General features: G+C 35.1%; 1 protein-coding gene across 1 annotated transcript in view; it reads right to left on the bottom strand.

Moving 5' to 3' along the window:
* The window catches only part of LOC148944903 (L-lactate dehydrogenase-like), a 54,734-nt gene extending 45,272 nt beyond the window's left edge, over positions 1 to 9,462 (bottom strand). The window contains exons 1-2 of the mRNA XM_089099362.1: positions 9,440 to 9,462; positions 4,255 to 4,508 (exon numbers count right to left, since the gene is read on the bottom strand). Of these exons, the coding sequence (XP_088955488.1) occupies positions 4,255 to 4,489 (235 nt within the window). The 5' untranslated portion in view covers positions 4,490 to 4,508; positions 9,440 to 9,462. The remainder of the gene's footprint in view (positions 1 to 4,254; positions 4,509 to 9,439) is intronic.
* Positions 9,463 to 24,876: the final 15,414 nt, after the last annotated feature.

Here is a 24,876-nt window from a genome sequence, read left to right as displayed (position 1 = left end):
CCTTGCCCTGAGCCTCTCATACCTAATTTCCAAAACTTTCAACTACGTTGAATAAAATGGTTATCTAAAAATTTTGATTGGATGTGTTTGGGGAAAAGGTGGGCAGGAGAGGGGGGGGAGGGGTAGTTGCCCTCAAATCACTTTCTACTATTAAAAATGGCACTATCCCTTTGAATTTTAAATCAAATGAGCCCTTTTTCAAGTTTCTACGACAAACATTTCAATAAAAACATTATATGCCCCCAGGGCATAACTTATAATCCTTGCACTGAGGGTTGTGGGGGATTGTCTTGGGAAAAGGGGGGCGTGAGAGGGGGGTTAGTTGCCCTCAAATTACTTTCGACTATTGAAAAGGGTACTAGCCCTTTGAATTTCAAATCGAAAGAGCCCTTTTTCAAGTTTCTACGATAAAGATTTCAGTAAAAACCTTATATCTATGTGTATATATGTGTATTATCTCTATGTGTGTTGTTTCTGTGTGTGTGTCGTCTTTGTGCGTTTGTCATTTCTGTGTATGTGTCGTCTCTGTGTGTGTGTCGTCTATCTGTGTTTGACGTCTCTGTGTGTGTGTCGTCTCTGTGTGTGTGTGTCTCTGTGTGTGCGTCTCTGTGTGTGTGTCGTCTCTGTGTGTGTGTCGTCTGTGTGTGTGTGTCGTCTATGTGTGTTTGTCGTCTCTGTGTGTGTGTCGTCTCTGTGTGTTTGTGGTCTGTGTGTGTGTGTGTCGTCTCTGTGTGTGTGTCGAATCTGGTTTATGTTAAGTTATGTGAGGGAAGGTAGTCGTAAACTAATCACTGTTGACTATTAAAATGGGCGCGCTTCCTTTGAACTTCAAATTGAATGTACCCCTTTTCAAGTTTCTATGACAAAGATTTCAATAAAAACTTTATATGCCCCCAGGGTATGATTCATACCCCTCATCCTAAGAGTTGTGAGGGAGTGTCCTCCTCAAAAATATATTTCCCATCTGGAAATTTATTATCGAGGGCCTAATGGCTATCACAAAATTTTTACCGGATTTTTGTACGGAACTGATGGGTGTGGAGGGTGGGGAGGCTAGGTGCCCCCCAATCACTTTTGACTCTCAACAAGGGCACTATCACTTCCAATTTCCAATCTAATGAGCTTTTTTTGAAGTATCTAGGACAACACCTTCTATAAATACCTTATATGCCTACACGGCATTACTTAAAATCCTTTCCCCGAGGGCACTGAGGGAGTGTCCTCCTCAAAAACATATTTTCTTTCTGGAAATCAACTACGCTGAACAAAATGGCTATCTCAAATTTTGATTGGATATGTTTGGGGGAATAATGGGCGTGGGGGGGGGGCTAGTTGCCCTCCAATCACTTTCTACTATTAAAAAGGGCACTAGCTCTTTGAATTTCCAATCGAATGAGCTTTTTTTGAAGTTTCTACGACAACACCTTCTATAAAAACCTTATATGCCCCCAGGGCTTAACTTAAAACCCTTGCCCTGAGGGTTGTGGCGGAGTGTCCTCCTCAAAAACATATTTTCTATCTGGAAATCAACTACGCTGAACAAAATGACTATATTAAAGTTTTAATTGGATGTGTTTGGGGAAATGATAGGCGTGAGGGGGGGCTAGTTGCCCTCCAATCACTTTTGACTATAGAAAGGTGTACAATCCCTTCAAATTTCAAATCGAATGAGCCTGTTTTGAAGTCTCTACGACAACGCCTTCTAAAAAAACCTTACATGCCCACATGGCATAACTTATAACCCTTGCCCTGAGGGTTGTGGCGAAGTGTCCTCCTCAAAAAGATATTTTCTATCAGAAAGTGAACTACGCTGAACAAAATGGCCATATAATATTTTTGATTGGATGTGTTTCGGGGACTGATAGTCCTGGGGGGGGCTAGTTGCCCTCCAATCACTATCGACTATTAAAAAGGGCACTAGCCACTCCAACTTCCAATCGAATGAGCCCTTTTCGAACTTTCTATGACAACTCCTTCGATACGAAGTACCCGGGGATGGAGAAAAAAAAACCACAAAAAAACAACACATTGTGCCCACATCGTTTTTTACTTAGGCAGCGCTAGCGCGCTGCCTATGATAACTGTTTGTTTGTTCAAATAAATGTATGTCATGATCTTTTATTAAAAAAAAGGTTCTGTGTTGATATTCTAAAAAAGAAGACCCCAAACCACTAGTATCACATTCATATCCTTCATTTTTTTTTACTCAGTTGAGGTTCCCTTGAGCCTAAAAATTAGTATGGTATATATAGGCTGAAATATTAAAGCTGACAAGCAAAAAAAAATCGAATTTTACATGCCAAGAATCAACACAATCACATTAATTTTCCAAAATTTATTGTTCTTATTACTGCCCCCAGATCCAGTCAACTACCCTGAAAATGTTATGCCAATCGGAGAAAAATAATGTTTGGCCTAATTTTGTGCTTCATGAAACAATGCAACCCATTGTTTTTCAAATATATATATTTTTTTTCTCTTAGGTAATTCAGCAGCTTAAAGATAGAAACTTTAAAGCTTTAAGTAAAATGTATCAATCATATTCCAGATCATCCAATATTTAGGAGACAAAATGTCTTGGCAAGCTTTTTCCTTCCCCAAAAAATAGCATATGAACTCCCCAGACCTCCCCAAACATTCCCTAAAAGTTTTAAATTCATTCCTCCAGTTGTTTCCAAGATACTACTTTGATAGCTTGGGTGAATATAGTTTGTTTAGATTTACCTACTTCACTACGTACTTCAATTTGTACTGTTGACTATGTACTTCATTTTAAATTTCACTACTTCATCTCACTACTTCACTAAGAATAGAATCAAAGATTCACTCGTTCTAATAGTGTCAAAACTATTAAGCTGATAGGACACACACCATTGTAGGCCCCCACATATGATCCCTATAAACACAGCAACTGAAGTCCTCTTGCCTCCTCACCCCAACACTCCAAAAGTTTCAGTTCAATACTTATAGGTCATTACCTCAATGTTGCAAAAGAGTTCTGGTGATAAATGGTTGCTTTCAATTTACCTCTGCCCCTCCCCAAGTCAAAGTTCAAGGACCACTAGGCCCTAAACCACCCACTGAATATTTCAGATCAATCCCCCAAGCTCTTCCTGAGATAATGCAGATTAAGTATTTTAATACCTTTGGTACACATGATTTCTTTTGGTCTTGGTTGCTACTTCACAAACAATAGATTATAGTCCAATGGGGGCTTAGAGGTCCAGAAATTTAAAACAGATTATAGACCTGAATCCATAGACCCCCTCCCTTTGCCCTCTATTCAGATTCACAGTCCACTTTACCCTCTCAAACACTCTTCAAAAGTTGCAACTTGATAATTATGCTATTTTAATTACTTGGCTACACCTAGTGCCTTTTGACTCACCTTGCTGCTTAATAGATTATGAGTTTCATATTTGCATATACCGTAGTGCAACAATCTTTAGGTGGATTGAGAAAAATATTTATACACCCCCCCCCTCTTGCTCTTCCTTTACTCAAGTAAAAATTTAAGGTCCTCTGGTCCCCACTAAACATTCCATGAAAATTTAAACTAGATACCCTGAGCCAGTCCTAAGATATTGCAGATACACTAATTCAACAGCCTGGTACCATAAAGTATCTTTTGACTTACCCTGCTAATTAACTGCAAATAGATTCGAGTTCCTAAGGGGGCTTATAGCCCAAAAACATTTAGGTGGATTGGAGACATAGCAATTTTAGCTACCTCTTCCCCCTAACAGAAAGTTTTAAGTCCCATTGCCTCCTCCATCCCTGCAAACTACTTGAAAGTTTCTACTTCATCCACAAGATGCAGTCAAAACTTTATATATGAAGTTTCATATTTTATATTTTTTGAATAGATCTACATATGATCCCTCCTTTACACATGGACCTCAAGTTAAAATTTGAGGTCCACTTGACAACCAACACTACCTACAGGTTTCAACTTAATATCTCAAGGCATTCTTGAGATATTGCAGATACCCTATTTTATTAAAAATGATACATACAGTATCTTTGGAGGTTTTGAAAATACCATTTCTGGGGTGTTTTCATTAGAAAAAAACCCCATAAATTCTCCCCTTCGGATTTTGAAAAAAAAAATTTTGATCTTTGTTTTAAAAAGCAAACAAAAACCCTTACCCCCTCCCCCCTACATTTTTGTGAATTGATACCACTCATCTTTTGAACCTCTATGTTATTTTCAAAGACCATTTCAGGGTTAATGAGCAAAGAAAACAGACATACCTTGTGAGCTAGCTTCCCTAAGTTGTGACTGATGGATTCTATGAGCTGGAGTAATTTCATACTTAGAGCAATTTGGATTTTCAACTTTCTGGAGTCTATCCAAGATTATGGAGGAATATTTTAGTGATGTTGAGTAATAAGTACTGAGAACACTGTGTGCTGGTTCTGTTTGAGCAAAAATAGCTTCCACCAGCTTTGGAATGGGCTTGACCAGATTATGTCCAAAATTAAACATAGTTGCTTAAAATGTATACCTGAAATTCAGTTGACTCACTGAATGTTCACAATTTTGAAAATTAATAGGTATAAAAAATAAAGAATAAGTCAACAAGTTAAGATACTGAAACTGCAAAGAAAGAATTTGAAACCAAACTTAAAGAAAAATTCCAAGTTAAAGGAAAATTCCATGAAAATAATAGGGGAACCTTAGAAGTTGCAAAGATCATGAGCTTAGGGTATCTCTAGGCACTGTTGCATATGTGTCAGGGATAAGCTCTGGTTTTTCAAAAATTAGAAGAGTATATACTAACAATTCAGAGGAAAAAGATGTTCTGAATCTCAGAATAAAATCATTCTCAAGATTAAAATGAGGTAAATAGAAGTCATACAACATAATCAAAGAATATCACAGCATAGGAAAAATCCATTGTTGAAATTTTTACAATGATTTAATTCAATTCATTACATTTATTTCTATTAGTTATTTTATTTATTATTATTATCATTATTTTATTAGTATTACTCTTATTAATTATTCTTTATTAGTTTGTAAGATATTTTATTAGTTGTAGTTTCTGTAAAATTATAGTTTCTAGCCAAGCTGTATCATAGACTATGTTAACTTTTTTAATACTGGCATTAATTTTAATATTAGTAATTTTAGTATATTAGCAATTTTTCATTACTTTTATTATCATCATTATTTTATTAGCATTATCATTAGTTATTTTGTATTCATTTATAAGATATTTTATTAGCTGTAACTTATGTGAAATTATAGTTTCTAGCCTAGCTGTATCATAGACTATGTTAATTTTTTTCTTGATTTTTCAGTATTCAAAAAAGCTTGTTTAGTGGGTTCAATTCAAATAGAGTTCCACCCCATGTAGGCTGCATTTAACTACTTTAAACAAAAATGAACAAACTCTGCTTCCATTAAAATTGGAATGTTTCTTGTTCAATACACACGCAAGTCTTCATCCATGAACTATATCTAGTAAGAATAGCTTTTATGTTCTTCAAATTGATCTGATCTTCAAATTTTGAGATTTCTAACAGGACTGTTCTAAAAACGTAACTCAATAACAATAAAAACCCACTGTATTTTTAGTATTATGATAAAAGAATTTAAATTATATTTTGATAGTTAAGGTATGAATTTTGAGTAATCAAAAGGGCATTAAAAATAGCAGTTAATTTGTGGGTTCTTTAAAGGAGGATTAGAGTGGAGTGTCTAAAGATATTGTAAGGGTAAAGCATTCTACTCCTCTTAGGTTTGAGGGAGATTGGGAGGATGATGTATAGTTGATTGAGAACAAGGTTTAAAGAAAATATTAGTGTATATATTACCAAAGTATTTCCATGGTGAAAGGGGTGCCCTATGCCCAAAGGGCACCCTGCAAAACCTGGAATGATATTTTTTTTTGGTCTGGTAATTTATAGTAGTATACCTTGTTTTCATTAATTATCTTTGGCTACCCAAAATAAAAATAAAAAAGTATTTAAAGTGTAGGTGATATTAAGGGTTGAAATTTAAGTCAAAAAGATTGTCATATCACCAAGAGGAGAGGAAGTGGCATTAAAAATTAACAAATTATTAAAAAAAAACACTAAAAACCCTATTAGTATTAGTCCAGACATCTGTCTTTTCTAGCTGGTAGGCTATCTTACCTCAGCACCAGAAACTAAAACTGGCTGAACCTGTCAGCAAGTTTCAATAGAGAATGCCTAAAAGGTTTCTTCACTGATGCTTTTGGTGAAAACTTTTAGTTCAAAAAATAAATTTGCAGAACAGAAGAGACTGCTTACCACCTTTGAAAATAATAATTGTCTTAGAATCCTAAGGATCAGCTAGGGAGGCCATGTCAACAGTGACAAAAAATTCATATTTTCATAGGCTAGCAAGACCTTGCCTCTATTGTAAGCCAAATGAAACAGGAATAATTTGGACAGTCCTTTGCATACCAGATCATAGACTTCCATAAATCCTCCTCCACTAGCAACCAGAAGGCAGCTATTACCAAGGAAGACCAAAGAAAAGGCACCATAGAATACACAAACATGACAGAAGAATACTTCAGACAAGCCACATCCCAGTGTGGGAGGAAGTTTACACCAAAGCACATTCAAGCAAAAATTTGAAAACACTGCAGGAACTAAAGGCTAAGCAGGGGTGCCAATTCCCTTCTAGATTTTGAAAAATGCATATTTTTGGTATTTTCAAAGCAATCATAAAAAACCTATTGTATACAAATAGATTCATTATATACAATTCTTGGTAAAAATTCTACTTTAGCTACTTTTAGCTATCTTAGAAAGGGGTTAGGTTAGCAAAATAAAACTTTCAGGGATAGGTCTACAGGCTAAATTATGTCCTGGGAAGGTATTTTGAAGTACCTACCTCCACTCCTTCTCCCTCTAGAGGGTCCTGACCATAGATTACCTTTAATAATCTGTGTGTTATAAAAGTGAAACCTTGCAAAATAGATCTTCTGCTTAAATGAAGTCCAACAAAATTATTTTCAGCTTCACAACTTTGCGCAATCCCAATTTATAAGGTTTTAAAGATAGGCCTATGAAAATACATTTTGTAAATTTTGAAAAAAAATATTGATATGGCTTAAAATTCTACTCAAATAACAGGAATTGCATTTTCAAAACTAAAGCCAGGGATAAAGAAAATGATAACTGAAAATTAAGGTAAAATGTTGTTTTGTCAAAATTTCAATAGGGTGTACCTGTCATGTAGGCAAATTTCAGGACCCTCTAGAGGGAGAAGGAGTGTAGGTAGGTGCTTCAAAATACCTTACCAGGATATACTTTGGTAAATTTTTTCTTATTCATACTAGTGACTTACAAATATAGTAAACATACCACTCTAGGCTTTTTGTAATGCTCTTTCCAAATATAATAATCATTTTTGACAGAAATGAATTTTTCCCCACCCCTATATATACCAATTCAGGATATATATTTGCACATTAGGGGGTGGGGGTACATTTTATTTCTTATGTAAATGAGAGATAAGTTTAAACTTTCCCCCCACCCCCCCTACTGTGCAAATACATACCCTGAATTGGTATATATAGGAGTGGGGGTAAAATTCATTTCTGACAAAATGATTATTATATTTGGAAATAGCATAAAAAAGGCATTGAGTGCTGTGTTGCCACTTATACCACATTTTGCAGTATAATACCACAATTTGGAGAGAAATGCTGCACTTTTTTCTGATTATACTGCATACAGCAAATATACCATGAAATGACTTTGATCATTGTATTTATACTGCAAAATGAATTTTATCACATAATTTATCCTAAGTAATGTCACTGTACAGGAAAAGGGACAAAAGTGTGCTCTCTACTTCTAATGATATATGGCCGGATAGGTTATGTCTTATGTCTAATATCCAGTCTAATGATATATGGCTGGATAGGTTTGCTCTCTACATCTAATGACATATGGCTGGATAGGTTACTGCAGAACTTGTGAAAATTCAAACTAGTAATTAACATGCTTCCAAGAGCAAATATTTTAGGTGCTAGGTGCCAGAATGAAAGTAATTTTCAACCATTAGTATGGTAAAGGTGTACAGACACTGCAAAGCAGAGCGAATACTTTACTAGAATTGAGTAAATAAGTAGTCTTGGGCTATCCTATCTTGCTTCTTTTGGACATTACCTTTCCACTTTTACAGCTCAATAGACTGAATAGTATACAGTAAAAGAAGTTAAAGTTTATAAACAATTATAAACAAAGAAATAAAGTTTCAAACAATTATGTCTTGGGCACTTATGTTGATGAGGGTGTCACTTCCTTCTTTTCTTTGGGGAAAGGGAAGGAGTAAAAATATGCTGACGAATTAAAAGCCAAATCATGCTGAGGATTTTTTAAAGCAAGTAAATAAAATGCTCTCTCGAAAAGTTGAAAATTGTAGAAGAGCATCACTAAAAATTTTATTATTCCTTATGTTAATTTTTTTGAAATATATTTTAAGGAAGTAAGTTGTGTAAAAATGGCTTCTGTAGTGCAAAGCATCTAAAATTAAAAATGGGAAAAATGAGCATCTGGTTTGAGAATGTTGTTTGGCATATTTGCTGAGCCAGTAAAACTTTCAATCTAGCATTCTCATCTTTTGTCTACTTTCAAACTGTCTACTTTCTTTAAAAAAAATATAGCAGAAGACTGGAAGTGTAGATTGGCACATTTGTCTCTTTTTTTTGTTTTCAAGGCTGGTATAGCAGAGGATCCAAAAATACAAAAATGGGACAAAAACGAGTATATACTGTATTTCTGGAGATAAAGCCAAAAATGAAACAAATATTGATAAATAAACATTTAATCTAGTTTAAAACAGAAAAGAGTAGATTATCCTATTTCCAATTTTCTTAAGAATGGGTGGTCTGGACAAGCTATTAGTGATGAAAAATGGGTAAGAGTGCCAGAAAGTAGGAAAAAGATTTGAATATATCATTGTGGAATATTTTTTCCCTTTATTATAAGGGGTGGATATCTGGGGGATGTCTCTTTTCATTTTATTCTACCTTTCCTAGCAAAATCCACCACTAAAAAAAAACTAGATAAATTTCTACCAAATCATAGCCTATTATTGACTTATGCATAAAGTGAATATAGCCTAGGCTACCACTCAATGCCTTTTTTTATGCTGATTACAAATATAATAATCATTTCTATCAGAAATGAATTTCAGCCCCCCCCCCTATATATGCCAATTCAGGGTATACATTTCTACATTAGGGGGGTGGGGGCAAATTTTGTTTCTGATGTAAATGGAAGGTAAGTTTAAACTTTCCCCCACCCCCCTAATGTGCAAATATATAGCCTACCCTGAATTTGTATATATAGGGGTAGGGAGTAAAATTCATTTCCGACAAAAACTAAAGATTCTATATAGTCTTCAATGCCTAATAGGTTAATTTATGCCTGTCTTGCTTCTGTTTACCATGTACAAAAAAAATATCCTCGTTCTTTCTTTTCAAATTACGCCTTTTATATTACTTGTAGGTAGCGCCGTATAAACAAAGAATACTGAGAGCGCGTTCGACTTGGATTTTAGTTACAAAACACTGTCCACTTCAAGCGTTGTTCCGTCATCACAGCTGCTCCAACTGTTTTTCCCTTGAAGTTGAGTTTATTTTTCCCAAGTCCTGGCACCGAGTAAAGTCAGCATTGATCTACTTATTGATGTAGACAAAATATTGCTTGTTGATCGTAAACTTTGACAAAGGTGGCCTTAAACTGTTTTAATAGACTCTATTTAAATTTTTCTCAATGTTCCACCTAGCAATATGACAATTGCCTTAATGACAACAAAGCCAAGTTTCAATTCCAAACATTTTCAGAACTACTGCTGACTAACGGTAGTCGAATTAGCAATATTCAATTACTGTACTTCAGGGGCCAACGTACTCTCAGGTAAGAAAAAAAAAATCTTTTTCTTTACGCTTGACAATGAGTTGCATAGATAGAGAGAAGACTTAAACTTCCTATATTGTAATGCTAGAATGTAATGTGCCGAATATGTCGCCTCCTTCTATCTATCAGGTTTACTGATATGAAAAAACCTTTTGAAGAAATTATTACTTGCTGAAAAGATAGCTGTTCTCTGCCAGCTTAATTTCATAAACTTTGATGTACGATATTATGGTGATTTTAGACGGTTTATAAGCACGACCCTAAACTAAAAAAATTCTGTTCAACTCTGGCTTGGACAGCAAAAGTCTCTATCATAAAAATGGAGTAATCTTGTCAATTAACTTTAAATAGAGTACTGCGTTTTTGGAAGCAATTTACAGCATGTGTCTCACAGCTCGTTTATTCTTACATGCAGATGGACAATTCTTAACATTTTAATTTAATTAAAATCATATTAACATGTTGAAAAAGAAATTGCTTGAGTTAAATCTTCCATTTTCGTTAAGGTAAGTATATTTGTTCAATCGCCAGACTGCTCAAGCCTTATTCCTTTTAGGCAGAATCGAGGTTTTTTTTTACATTGTATTCTAATGAGAGAACTATTGTCCGAGCTACTCCATTGTCATCTCTGTCAATAAAATGCCCAAGTCTTATGAACAAAATGGTCTTTATCTCGGTTTCAATGTCAGACTTGTACTTCAGAAGCGGAAAATTTTTAATTTGTAAAATACTGGTTTGAACCCCGATGCACTAATTTGCTCCCAACTGTTCCCTAGTAATATAAAGTCTTTGTATCTTTGTCAGATTCCTTTTACAGATAGAAAAACCGCTATACAAAGCTTCTACCAATTTCTTAAATTTAATTTTATGAAAATTATGCCTTAACTCTTAACTCTGATTGGTCAATTAAAAATTTTTCCCACACACTTTGATCATCAATCACAACTGATCAATTTTAAGTAAAAGGTGAAAATTTCCAACATTACTGACAGCAAAATAATATTTTTTTTTCTTGAAGTTTAGATAAGGGGCCCAGATGATATAGTTCTGATAAAAGTGGTCAAAATTAAACGGATTATGTAGAGTAATAATTATAACATCTTCATATTTTATATTAATTTTTTTTTCAAGCACAAAGTTCATTCTAGTTCAAACCAAATGTTTCGTGTGATGTTCGTGTAACTTTGTTACATTCTCTTATAGATCTTGGGGTAAGGAATATTTATACAAAATAAATATCCCACTTTCAAGCATAGACGTGTTATTATCAAAATTAATAACTCTTTAAAATGGTTTTGTTCTATGCCCCTCTTAACCTCTCTTGTGAATTCTGGAATGTTTTTTTTTACTCAAGGTTATTGAATTAAGGATCTTGACAAGAATCAAGCTAATTACTGTTTTGTTTTTAGAATGTACACATTGAAGTTGATTAAAATTCTAAATTCTAAGACTTCTGAGGATTTTTATTCATTATAAATCATAAACCATACCAAATCTTTTACAGAGCACCTTTATTTGGCATTTTCGATTCAGCTACGCACACTAATTTGTGTTCAAGGATGAAACATGGAATTTACCCAGTATAATTAATTGTATATAGAGCCGGCTTAAACCTTAAAAACAGACAATTTTCATTTCTAGCGGCCAAGAAAATGTTCTTGGTAGCTATTGAAATGACAACACTTTTCTACAACAAACTAAAATGGAGTCATTTTCAATTTTGGAATAAATAGTTAAATTTTTGTGATGCATGGGCAATGTTGTAATTATGAATACGCAATAACAGATTTTTATTTTTTATCGTTTCACCAGCTTAACTGTTGCTCCTTGCTGTTATCTCAAAAGAAAAGGAATTCTAGGACACAAAAAGGAAAAAAAGTGACTATGCAATAAAAAAAATTATGTTGCTTTAGCAACATAATTTCTAAGTTTCAGCTTTAAATCTATTATTTTATACTTTAATCTATCTATTTGCTCTGTAAAAGATTTGGTATGGTTTATGATTTAATATGAATAAAAATCCTCAGAAGTCTTAGAATTTAGAATTTTAATCAACTTCAATGTGTACATTCTAAAAACAAAACAGTAATTAGCTTCATTCTTGTCAAGATCCTTAATTCAATAACCTTGAGTAAAAAAAAAACCATTAATCTATTAATTAATTAATCTTTTAATCACTAATCTTTAATCTATTAATTAATCTTTAAAGCTATTATCAATACTTTATTGATTATAATATAGTAACCGAAGACTGGCAGGATCAATACAAGATACTAGGGTATATAGGAGTGCTGTTATTGTAGACATGGATATTTAATGAGTCGGAGGTAATAGGCTTGAGATTGTCTGTACAGGATTTCGACTTTTGTTGATAGAAGAGCATCGCCAAGTGCTGAAAACCATATTGTAAAAAACATAAAGTTTCTCGGGAGTTTTGGATTAGCCTAGTTTCACCCAAAAATGTTTTGGGTGAAACACTCCTGTATGTTTTGGGTGAAAACTTTGATTCTTCGCAATTGATTTCTACAAGCAAAACGAACAATCGGCTCCGTATTTTGCCCCTCGATAGCAATTGATTGGGCGCCTTAGATAATTAATATCGAGAAAAAGTGAATAAGGTGACCGCCAGCAGCTTTACATTATTTGTGCTCAGATGTTTTTAAATTCAGTCAGCGCTAAAAGTATTCGAGTGGTTGAAAAGGCTGGAGGAGCGCTGCCTCCCCGCAGTAGCATAATATTTGTAGGCATGGATATTTAATGAGTCGGAGGTAATAGGCTTGAGATTGTCTGTACAGGATTTCGACTTTGTTGATGAAGAGCATCGCCAAGTGCTGAAAACCATATTGTAACCAAGAGGGACCCAGGATTGCACAAAGCCTCCATTCATACTGGAGGTCCCATTGACTTCTTGCTGTCAGGTTCTAAGCCAGCTTAAGCACTTTGGTGTAGACTTGAGAAGATATGTGATCTCCGTCCTGCACTGATATCCAGGAGCATTGCTTTTTCTGAGGCCAAAATAACTTCAATGATTTAAAGAATATGAAAATTGGAATGTGGAATGTTATAAGGTTAAAAAATGACTATCGTATCAACATTTTGACTGACGAGTTCAAATAATTAGAACTGGACTTATTAGAAGTTTCAGAAACTCATATCCCAGGGGTAGGAATCATGAAATTAGGTGATATAGAATTTGTTTACTCATGCAGGAAGGATGGAGTATATTGACAGGGAGAAGGGCTCATGATGAATAAGGAAGCTGCTAAGTCTTGTTTAGGCTGGGAAGGTATTATTAATAGAATACTAATTGCTCATTTTATGACTAAAAAGTTCAGGGTATCAGTTATACTAGTATATGCCCCTGTAGAACCGACAGACGGAGATACTAGTGACTCAGATGAATTTTACTTACAGTTACAGGAGCAATTAGACAGGGTTCCCGGTAGAAATATGATGTTTTTACTAGGAGCTTTTAACGCTCAGGTCGGTAGAAATAGGGATAGATGGTATCCTAGCCTACGTAACTTTCGTGTCTAAAATTGAAAACAGTAATGGATACAGACTTTTGCAATTTTGTATGTATAACAATCCAGTTACAACCAATTTGGTGTTTGGTCATACAATGGCTCATAAGTTAGCATGGTATTCACGTGATGGTAAGACAGCAAACTTTATTGATTATAATATAGTAAACCGAAGACTGGCAGGATCAATACAAGATACTAGGGTATACAGGAGTGCTGTTATTGATTTTAAAAGTAAAGATCACCATCTAATAGTGTCTAGGGTTAATTTAAAGCTGAATTTTCAGAAGGGTAACTACCTCCTGGGAAGTTTTGATGCTGGTAGACTCAAGAATGAGAATTTGAGAGAAACTTTCCAGGAACAGTTGAATGCTAAACTTGAGAGCTTAAAATTTGACAAGGTGGAAGATGGTTGGGATAATCTTAGAAAAAGAATATGCGCAGTTGCTGAAGGTGTCTTAGGGAAGAAAGCTAGGACTGCAGTTAGGAACATTAGTGAAAAAGCTTTATGTTTAATAGAAAGGAGAAGGAACTTGTACAAGAGTTATCCGAGTGATAGATCATATGAAAACAAAAGGAATGTAAAGAAAATGGAGAAAGCATTAAAATATGAACTAAGGAGGTGTGAAGTGGAGGCCCTGGATAAAATTGCCGAGAATCTGGAAGATGCAGCTAGACTGCATAATAGTAAAATATTGTACTGGCATGTTAATAAATTGAGAGGGAGTGGTCAATCCGGACTTGGCCAAGTTAAAGATAGGAACGGAGCCACAATTAGCGATAAGGAAAGAGTTAAAGAGAGATGGGCAGAATATTTTGAGAATTTGCTGAGCCGAGATAGAGTTGTGGGAAAAGATATAGAGGAAAATGAAAAAGTTTGTGTTACCTTGGATGAGAAGGAAGATTTGTTTTGTGAGGAAGAATTAGCGAGAGTACTAAAAGGATTAAAAAATAATAAGGCTCCAGGTCCTGATAGGGTGGTAAAGCCACTTTATATGAAAGGTAATAAAAGTGAGTGTGGTAATTACCGAGGCATTAGTCTGGTCTCTGTAAGTAGTAAATTACTTAGTATTATGATACTTTTTAGACTGAGAGATGCCGTAGACAAAGTTTTAAAGTGGTTTGGGTTATAATAACACTGCTGCGGTTAAGGAAGGAAATAAGGTTAGCAGCTGTTTTTTTTTATTAAATCAGGAGTTAAGCAGGGTTGTGTTCTATCTTTATATGGATTAATGAAAAATAACTTTCCGAAAAATAAGTTTTTCAAATAAAAGTAAAGGCCGTTTTAAACATAAGCTCAGCATATACAAATACATTCTAAACTTGCGACTCAAAACAACCAGAAATTACTATTAAAGAATAAATGAAACCCAAAACGAACAGAAATTAAATAAACTATCATAGCAAAAACATTCAACAATTAATAATATAAATGAATAAATAGATCTTAAAGCGGGTAATGCTTAGATTGAATATGAAAATCAGGCTTAAAAGAAAAAAAAAATATTTTCCTATTGAAGTATAAATGAAACTTAAAACGAACTGAAATTAAATAAACAATCAATGCAAACAAACATGCAATAGATACTAATGTAAATTAAAAAATAAATCTTAAAACGTGTGAAACTTAAATTGAATATGCAAATCAAGCTTGAAACGAAGAAAAATCACTACAAACAAAAGTTTGGGTATGACATCCTTCTCTCACTGTAAAATTCTAAAACCTACTGCGTCATTGGCGCTTTACTGAAAACTATACGCGTCCTGAACAGTCTTGGAAAGCATAAACAACATTAAATTGAATATTTGATGTACAATGATATTAATTGTTGAAAGATCCATCAGTTCAAGAATTTATTTCACAGTAATTGTACTTTTATTTTCAATGCTGTAAAACTGGAAAAGAAAATATTTGTAATATAATCTGTTTTCAGTTACGCGCCAATGACGTAGTAGGCTTTTGGTTTTTAGTTACAGTTAGGAAAAGAGGCAATATCCAAAAACTTGTTTGTAGTGAAACTATACTCGTCTTTAACAACTTTAAAAAGAGCTAATAAATTAAACTGAATATTTGATGTATAGTGATATTAATTGCTGAAAGCTCTTCTGTTAAAAATTTTACTGTAATTTTAATGTTTATTTTTAATATTAAGCACAAAAGAGAACGTCTGGCACAGAATTGGTTGACGGTAGAGTACTCATGCTAAATTAAGTCTTTAACATTAGCAATGAGAGAAAGGGATCAATTCTAAACTTGTGTTTTCGTCGACTCATGTTCGTTTGAAGATTGATTTGCGCATTCAATTCAAGTTTCACTTGATTTAAGATTTATTTATTAAGTTACATTAGTATATATTGCATGATTGTTTGCATTGATTGTTTATTTAATTTCTGCTCGTTTTAAGTTTCATTTATACTTCAATATGAAAATATTTTTTTTTCGTTTTAAGGTTGATTTTCATATTCAATCTAAGCATTACTGGCTTTAAGATCTATTTATTCGTTTAGATTATTACTTGTTGTATGTTATTGCTATGATCGTTTATTTAATTTCTGTTCGTTTTGGGTTTCATTTATTCTTTAAAAGTAATTTCTGGTCGTTTTGAGTTAGAATTTTAAAAGGTATTTGTGTCTGCTGAGCTTAAGTTTAAAATGGCTTTATTTTTCTTTGAAAAACTTATCTTTCGGAAAGTTTTTTTAATTAATTTTTGTTCGTTTTTGATTGCGAAAAATTTCAAGTTTTTAAAAATTCCTCATTTCAAAATCAAACTTAAAAAATAAAATCAAATATTCATCAAAGTATCCAAACTGGTATCAAAGTAACAATATCAAAGTGAAAAAATGGGTTTGTGTCCACCTCGGAGTTTTTATTATCTGATGTTTGAACTATTTTCTAACAAAATTACTATCTAAAAATTTTCATCGGATGGGGTGTCAGTTGGCTTAGAATCACTTTCGACTATTAAAAAGGGATCTAGCCATTTAAATTTCCAATCGAATGACCCCTTTATGAAGTTTCTACGACAATGTTGTCTATACAAAACCTCATATGCCCCCAGGGCATAACTTACAACCCTTGCCCTGAGGGCTGTGGGGGAGTTGTTATCCTCAAATACCTAATTTCCAGAGCTTAAAACTACGTTTAATAAAATGGCTATCTCAAAATTTTTATTGGATGTGTTTGGGGAAAAGCTGGGCGTGATAATGGGGTTATTTGCCTTCCAATCATTTTCGACTATTAAAAAGGGCAATAGCCCTTTGAATTTCAAATTGAATGAGCTTTTTTTGAAGTTTTTACGACAACGCCTTCTATAAAAAACCTTATATGCCCCCAGGGCATAACTTAGAACCCTTGCTCTGAGGGTTGTGGGGAAGTGTCCTCCTCGAAACCATATTTTCAATCTGGAAATCAACTACGCTGAACAAAATGGCTATCTCAAAATTTTGATTGGATGTGTTTGGGGGAAAGATGGGCGTGGGGGGGATTAGTTGCCCTCCAATCACTTTCGACTATTAAAAAGGGCACTAGCTGTTTGAATTTCCAATCGAATGAGCCTTTCTTGAAGTTTCTATGACAACACCTTGTATAAAAACCTTATATGGCCCCAGGGCATAACTTACAACCCTTGCCCTGAGAGATGTGGGGGAGTTGTCATCCTCAAAAGACATAATTTCCATAACTTAAAACTACGTTTAATAAAATGGCTATCTCAAAATTTTGATTGGATGTGTTTGGGGAAAAGCTGGGCGTGAGAGGGGGGTTAGTTGCCCTCCAATCACTTTCGACTATTAAAAAGGGTACTAGCCCTTTGAATTTCCAATCGAATGAGCCTTTTTTGAAGTTTCTACGACAACGCCTTCTATAAAAATCTTATATGCCCCCAGGGCATAACTTAAAACCCTTGCCCTCAGGGTTGTGGGGGAGTGTCCTCCTCAAAACCATATTTTCTATCTGGAAATCAACTACAATGAACAAAATGGCTATCTCAAAACTTTGATTGGATGTGTTTGGGGGAATGATGGGCGGGGGGGGAGGGGTTAGTTGCCCTCCAATCATTTTCGACTATTAAAAAGGGCACTAGCCCTTTGAATTTCCATTCGAATGAGTCTTTTTTAAGTTTCTACGACAAGGGTTTGTATAAAAACCTTATATGCCCCCAAGGCATAACTTAAAACCCTTGCCCTGAGTGTTGTGGGGGATTGTCCTCCTCAAAAACATATTTTTTATCGGGAAACCAACTACGCTGAACAAAAAAACTATCTAAAAATTTTGATTGGATGTGTTTGGGGGAATGACGGGCGTGGGGGGGGGGCTAGGTGCCCTCCAATCAATTTTGACTATTAAAAAGGGCACTAGCCCTTTGAATTTCCAATCGAATGAGTCCTTTTTAAATTTCTACAACAACGCTTTCTATAAAAACCTTATATGCCCCCAGGGCATAACTTACAATCCTTGCCATGAGGGCTGTGGGGGAGTGTCCTCCTCAAAAACATATCTCCTATCTGGAGGGCGTGGGGGGTAGTTGCCCTCCAATCACTTTTGACCCTTAAAAAGGGCACTAGAACTCTCGATTTCCATTCGAATGAGCCCCCTATGAAGTTTCTGCGACGATCCCTTCCATATGAAGTGCCTCTGAGAAAAAAAAATAAATAATAATAATAATAATAATAAAACATTGGAGCCGTGTGTCAGTTACCTTAGAATCACTTTCGACTATTAAAAAGGGAACTAGCCACTTAAATTTCCAATCGAATGAGCTCTTTCTGAAGTGTCTATGACAACGTTGGCTGTACAAAACCTTATATTCTCCCAGGGCATAACTTACAACCCTAGCTCTAAGGGATGTGGGGGAGTTTTCATACTCAAAGGCCTAATTTCCAGAACTAAAAACTACGTTTAATAAAATGGCTATCTCAAAATTTTAATTGGATGTGTTGGGGGAAACGGTCGGCGTGAGAGGGTGGTCAGTTGCCCTCAAATTACTTTCTTCTATCAAAAATGGCACTAGCCCTTTCAACTTGCAATCAAATGAACCTGTTTTGGATTTTCTACGAAACGCCTTCTATAAAAACCTTATATACCCCCAGGGCGTTACTTAAAACTCTTGCCCTGACGGTCGTAGTGGAGTGTCTTCCTCAAAAACAAATTTTGTATGTGAAAGTCAAATACGCTGAACAAAATAGTTATCTCAAAATGTCAATTGGATGTATTTGGGGGACTGATGGGCGTGGGGGGGGGGTTAGTTGCCCTCTAATCACTTTCGACTCTTCAAAAGGACAATAAAACTCTCGATTTGCAATCAAATGAGCCCCCCTTTGAAGTTTCTACGACGAACCCTTCCATATGAAGTGTCTCATTCGAATGGAAATCGAGAGTTCTAGTGCCCTTTTTAAAGGTCAAAAGTGATTGGAGGGCAACTAGCCACCCCCCCCCCCCCATGCCTATCATTCCCCCAAATACATCATTCGATTTTAGCCCTTCCCCAAAAAGGGCTCAAGTAGATAGTACGTATTGAATTCTGCTGCATGTATAGCAATTCCTATGTTATTTGCGTACGGCACGTTCCATGGTAGCTTTCCAAGGCATAGTCTACAGCCAGTGGTTATTTGGCAGTGTATAATGTGGTCAAACAGGTTTTTTTTCTGTTTTTGTTGTCAATTGCACAATGAATGTACGTCATGAGTTCACATACACATTCTTAAAACTACACGTGATTAAACACGTTATAAAACTACGTGCTATTTGCTTATGTCCTGTTGGTACCATTCCAAACGAGTGGGGATTCCCCGCCTGTTCCTAAACATTGCAAAAAAGATAGCAGTATGAACGGGGGATTCCCGTAAAGTGAAATTATGTCACTATTCTAGTTTTTCTAAACCAGAATTGCCTATAACTTAATATATTCAAATATTTTTTGATAACTTGATAGGTGATTTGAATAAAAGGAATTCAAATATTTTGCCGATGAAATAGAAGCTAACTCAATTTGCAAAAAGGTCTTCCACTTGAACAACTGTGATTTGATTGAATTGTCGCCTAACAATGAGATGTAATCAGTGCTAAGCTTTTTTTTATTGCGAGAGGATTAACCAATTTACTTTTTAGTGTTAACTAACTGAGTTCCAAATACGAACATTTTGAAAAGCAGACACAAATTTGGACACTATAATCAGAATTATTTGATTAACATTTAAAAAGGGGTAATGAGATATGTGATCTGTATAATACACAAGTGATGTTTGATAAGTAGTGTCAATTTAAAATAGGATCTAACGTTCCCTTTGCTCCCCCATTTCTGAGGGCAGGGAGGGGAGGGGTCAATTTTGGAGGGAAAACATCTGCATCAAAGGGAAGGCTCAGAGGCCCATCGTTCCCACATTTCCGCGGGCAGGGGAGGGGGAGAAGGTGATAGTATTCCAATACAATAAGTCAAGTATAATAGAATTTATGCTCCTAGTGGAAACTTGTAATACCCTTCCCCCTCCCCGCGCTAGGATTATTGCCTGGCTGTGACAATGGATATTAACTCTAAATACAGAGAATTAAGGTGATAGTATTCCGATAAAATAAGTCAACTATAATAGAATTTATGCTCCTAGTGGAAACTCGTAAAACCCTTCCCCATTCCCTCTCTAGGATTATTGCCTCGCTGTGACAATGGATAGTCCCTATAAATACAGAGAATTAATGTGATAGTATTCCGATACAATAAGTAAAGCATAATAGAATTGAAGCTCCTAGTGGAAACTCGTAAAACACTTCCCCCTCCTAATGCTAGGTTTATTGCCAGGCTCTGACACTGGATATTAACTCTAAATACAGAGAATTAAGGTGATAGTAATCCGATACAATAATGGAAGCATAATAGAATTTATGCTCCTAGTGGAAACTCGTAAAACCCTTCCCCCTCCCCGCGCTAGGATTATTGGCTGGCTGTGACAATGGATATTACCTCTAAATACAGAGAATTAAGGTGATAGTATTCCGATACAATAAGTCAAGTATAATAGAATTTATGCTCCTAGTGGAAACTCGTAAAACCCTTCCCCCTCCCCGCGCTAGGATTATTGTCTGGCTGTGACAATGGATATTATCTCTAAATACAGAGAATTAAGGTGATAGTATTCCGATACAATAAGTCAAGTATAATAGAATTGAGGCTCCTAGTGGAAACTCGTAAAACCCTTCCCCCTCCTCGTGCTAGGGTTATTGCCTGGCTGTGACAATGGATATTACCTCTAAATACAGAGAATTAAGGTGATAGTATTCCGATACAATAATTCAAGCATAATAGAATTGACGCTCCTCGTGGAAACTCGTAAAACCCTTCCCCCTCCCCGCGCTAGGATTATTGCTTGGCTGTGACAATGGATATTACCTCTAAATACAGAGAATTAAGGTGATAGTATTCCGATACAATAAGTCAAGTATAATAGAATTTATGCTCCTAGTGGAAACTCGTAAAACCCTTCCCCCTTCCCGCGCTAGGATTATTGTCTGAATGTGACAATGGATATTATCTCTAAATACAGAGAATTAAGGTGATAGTATTCCGATACAATAAGTCAAGTATAATAGAATTGATGCTCCTAGTGGAAACTCGTAAAACCCTTCCCCCTCCTCGTGCTAGGGTTATTGCCAAGCTGTGACAATGGATATTACCTCTAAATACAGAGAATTAAGGTGATAGTATTCCGATACAATAATTCAAGCATAATAGAATTGACGCTCCTAGTGGAAACTCGTAAAACCCTTCCCCCTCCCCGCACTAGGATTATTGCCTGGCTGTGACAATGGATATTATCTCTAAATACAGAGAATTAAGGTGATAGTATTCTGATACAATAAGTCAAGTATAATAGAATTTATGCTCCTTGTGGAAGCTCGTAAAACCCTTCCCCCTCCCCACGCTACGATTATTGCCTAGCTATGACAATGGATATTACCTCTAAATACAGAGAATTAAGGTGATAGTATTTCGATACATTAAGTCAAGTATAATAGAATTTATGCTCCTAGTGGAAAAAAGTAAAACCCTTCCCCCTCCCCGCGCGAGGATTATTGCCTGTCTGTGACAATGGTTATTACCTCTAAATACAGAGAATTAAGGTGATAGTATTCCGATACAATAAGTCAAGTATAAGAGAATTTATGCTCCTAGTAGAAGCTCCTAAAACCCTTCCCCCTCCCTGCGCGAGGTTTATTGCCTACCTCTGTCAATGGATATTAACTCTAAATACAGAAAATTAAGGTGATAGTATTCCGATACAATAAGTCAAGTATAATAGAATTTATGCTCCTAGTGGAAACTCGTAAAACCCCTCCCCCTCCCCGCGCTACGATTATTGCCTGGCTGTGACAATGGATATTACCTCTAAATACAGAGAATTAAGGTGATAGTATTCCGATACAATAAGTCAAGTATAATAGAATTGATGCTCCTAGTGGAAGCTCGTAAAACCCTTCCCCCTCCCCGCGCTAGGATTATTTCCTCGCTGTGACAATGGATATTAACTCTTAATACAGAGAATTAAGGTGATAGTATTCCGATACAATAAGTCAATTATAATAGAATTGATGTTATTATTGAAAGCTAGTAAAACCCCTCCCTCTCTCCTGCACTATGATTATTCCCTAGCTGTGACAATGGATATTAAGTCTAAATTGAGAGAATTAAGGTGATAATATTCCGATACAATAAGTCAAGTATACTATAATTGATGCTCATAGTGGAAGCTCGTAAAACCCTTCCCCCTCCCCACGCTAGGGTTATTGCCTAGATGTGACAATGGATATTACCTCTAAATACAGAGAATTAAGGTGATAGTATTCCGATACAATAAGTCAAGTATAATAGAATTGATGCTCCTAGTGGAAGCTCGTAAAACCCTTCCCACTCCCCGCGCTTGGATTATTGCCTAGCTGTGACAATGGATATTACCTCTAAATACAGAGAATTAAGGTGATAGTATTCCGATACAATAAGTCAAGTATACTAGAATTTATGCTCCTAGTGGAAGCTCGTAAAACCCTTCCCCCTCCCCGCGCTAGGGTTATTGCCTGGCTGTGACAATGGATATTATCTCTAAATACAGAGAATTAAGGTGATAGTACTCCGATACAATAAGTCAAGTATAATAGAATTTATGCTCCTAGTGGAAAACTCGTAAAACCCTTCCCCTTCCCCTTGCTAGGATTATTGCCTAGCTGTGACAATTGATATTACCTCTAAATACAGAGAATTAAGGTGTTGATTCTGTGTGATTTTTTTTTTACTTGGTGGCCATTCAAAGAGTAAAGATTTCTGTTAAATAAATAATTCTTGTACTTTTAAAATAGCTTTACGGGGGGTTTGAGCGACTCAGTGTAAATATTTATCAGGGTTTTATTTTTTCTGTTCAATTACTTTCAGTGTAAGTCATTATAATTACCTCATTCTTTTATTCTAACTTAACTTGTAGGAATAGGACTTCTAGAATAAGGATTCATTCCCTCGACTAAATCAGTTTATTCATGTATAATGGGGAACAAAAGACTATTAATTCACCGTATTCTTCTTCTTCTTATCTAGCTAAACGTTGCGCTGTGTTTGTCACACCAACTAGTAAATATTTATCGGGATTTTATTTTTTCCGTTCAATTATTTTCAGTGTAAGCCAATATAATGCTAGGGGGGGGGGAGTAAAAATGGTTGTTATTTAGTACCCGGTAAACAGGTGACTTGATATGCTTCATTAGAAGTAGGTTATTGCTAATGATACCTCCTCGACAGATATTTTTATGGCTCTAACAATTGTACTCTATGCTTGCCCAGAGACACGATGTGGCTTTCCCATTATTGCTCTATGGCCGGTTATCAACACTACCTAGTTTATTGCATGTATTAAATCAGTAGTTTTTACACAGTGGAACGATAAACACATAACTAATATCTCTAAAAAAGTGAAGATGAAGCATTTTAAGAAGGTGTGTTCACATGATAGTGTTATTGTAGCATTGAATGCTGACAAGGAGAAGTATTTACACTATGAAATAAGTACAAGTTGTAGCACTATCGGAAACGTATGCGTGCATTGTCATGACAGTAAGGAATTGAATTTCTTTGGAGTACCAAAAAAATTCAACTCTTATGATGGTGGATATGCGAGATTGAGATCTCCGGATATTATTCCACTCAAAGAGAATGCCAACATAAAAATAATAGTTGATAAAGAGGAGTATCTTCTTGCTATTGCTTGTGGTAACATGTTACCTAGTGTTAAACCTATCGTCAACTTTCCGGTATTAGAATTCAAATGAAAGCAAAGCCGAAAATAAAGGCCTACTCTTCTACTAATATGATAAACCATACCCTGTCTACGTGCTGTAACTGTTACTTGTTTAAAAATAGTGGGATAATAGACAGAGAAAGTGCTAGAAAAATAAAAAGGGCATTGGCAGAAAATATCACTAAGGAATATAAAGATGAATCGATGGAAAACAAAATACCAGCAAACGTTACTGGCATTGATCAAACAGTCAATGAATCAAATAATACCAAAGACGAAAAGCATATTGAGCCTGTCGATGACACACCTATTAAAATTGTGTCTGAGTCAAAATGGAATAATGAATATTCTACTGAATGCGAACTAAGAGAAGACAATAGCTATAGTATCAAGAGAGAACATGGTGAAGCATTTTATGGAACAGATTCAAAATGTCCAAAGTTGTTCATTGATATTAATAATGTATAATAATATATATTTTTTGTATTAATATTCTACATGAGATTATTTCATTAGAAATATATTATGCCTTATTTTGTTATGTGTTCATTATTTTTAGAGTAAGCTAGCATATCGAACGTTTAGAATGTCTATTAAAACATCGGAGATGTAAGAAAAGGAATTTACATACATCATATATTGGATAGATAAGTTAACATAGAGAAAATCTAAGTATAAGAATGAATAAATTCTCTATCAACATCTATTGACAGATACTTGGGATAGCATTTACAAAATCAAAGTATCGTAAGTAGCAAACTCTTTCTTGAAGTCAACTCATGGGATTTCTCGAAATTAAATATCAAAACAATAAAGAGTTTATTACTTACTTGCGATTTTATCATGATTTCTCGAATTAAATATCTGTATTGTGTCCAGGAAGCGAATTCAAGAAAGCGATTGTTACTTACAATTTCTTCACAATTTAATGAAAAGAATAGAACTATTCTAAAGAATAAAGACAGGTTAAGCTTAAAGATATTTATTGCTTAAACGTATTAACAGATTTTTTTTTAGAAAAAAAACACAACAACAAATGTTTACATAAAAAATAGTACTTAGAGTTCACTCTTAAACATCCACAAACGATGGTCCCATGATATAGAATAGTTTTCATTCAAGAAACGTGATTAAACACGTTTTGAAACTACATGCTATTTGCTTGCCTTTC

This window comes from Artemia sp. Qi Xiang Cuo, chromosome 13 (assembly GCF_049724085.1).
Source record: "Artemia sp. Qi Xiang Cuo chromosome 13, ASM4972408v1, whole genome shotgun sequence".
In the NCBI taxonomy this organism is placed as follows: Eukaryota; Metazoa; Arthropoda; class Branchiopoda; order Anostraca; family Artemiidae; genus Artemia; species Artemia sp. Qi Xiang Cuo.
Note: the sequence above shows the minus strand (reverse complement) of the source record. Positions and strands in the feature narration are given on the sequence as shown.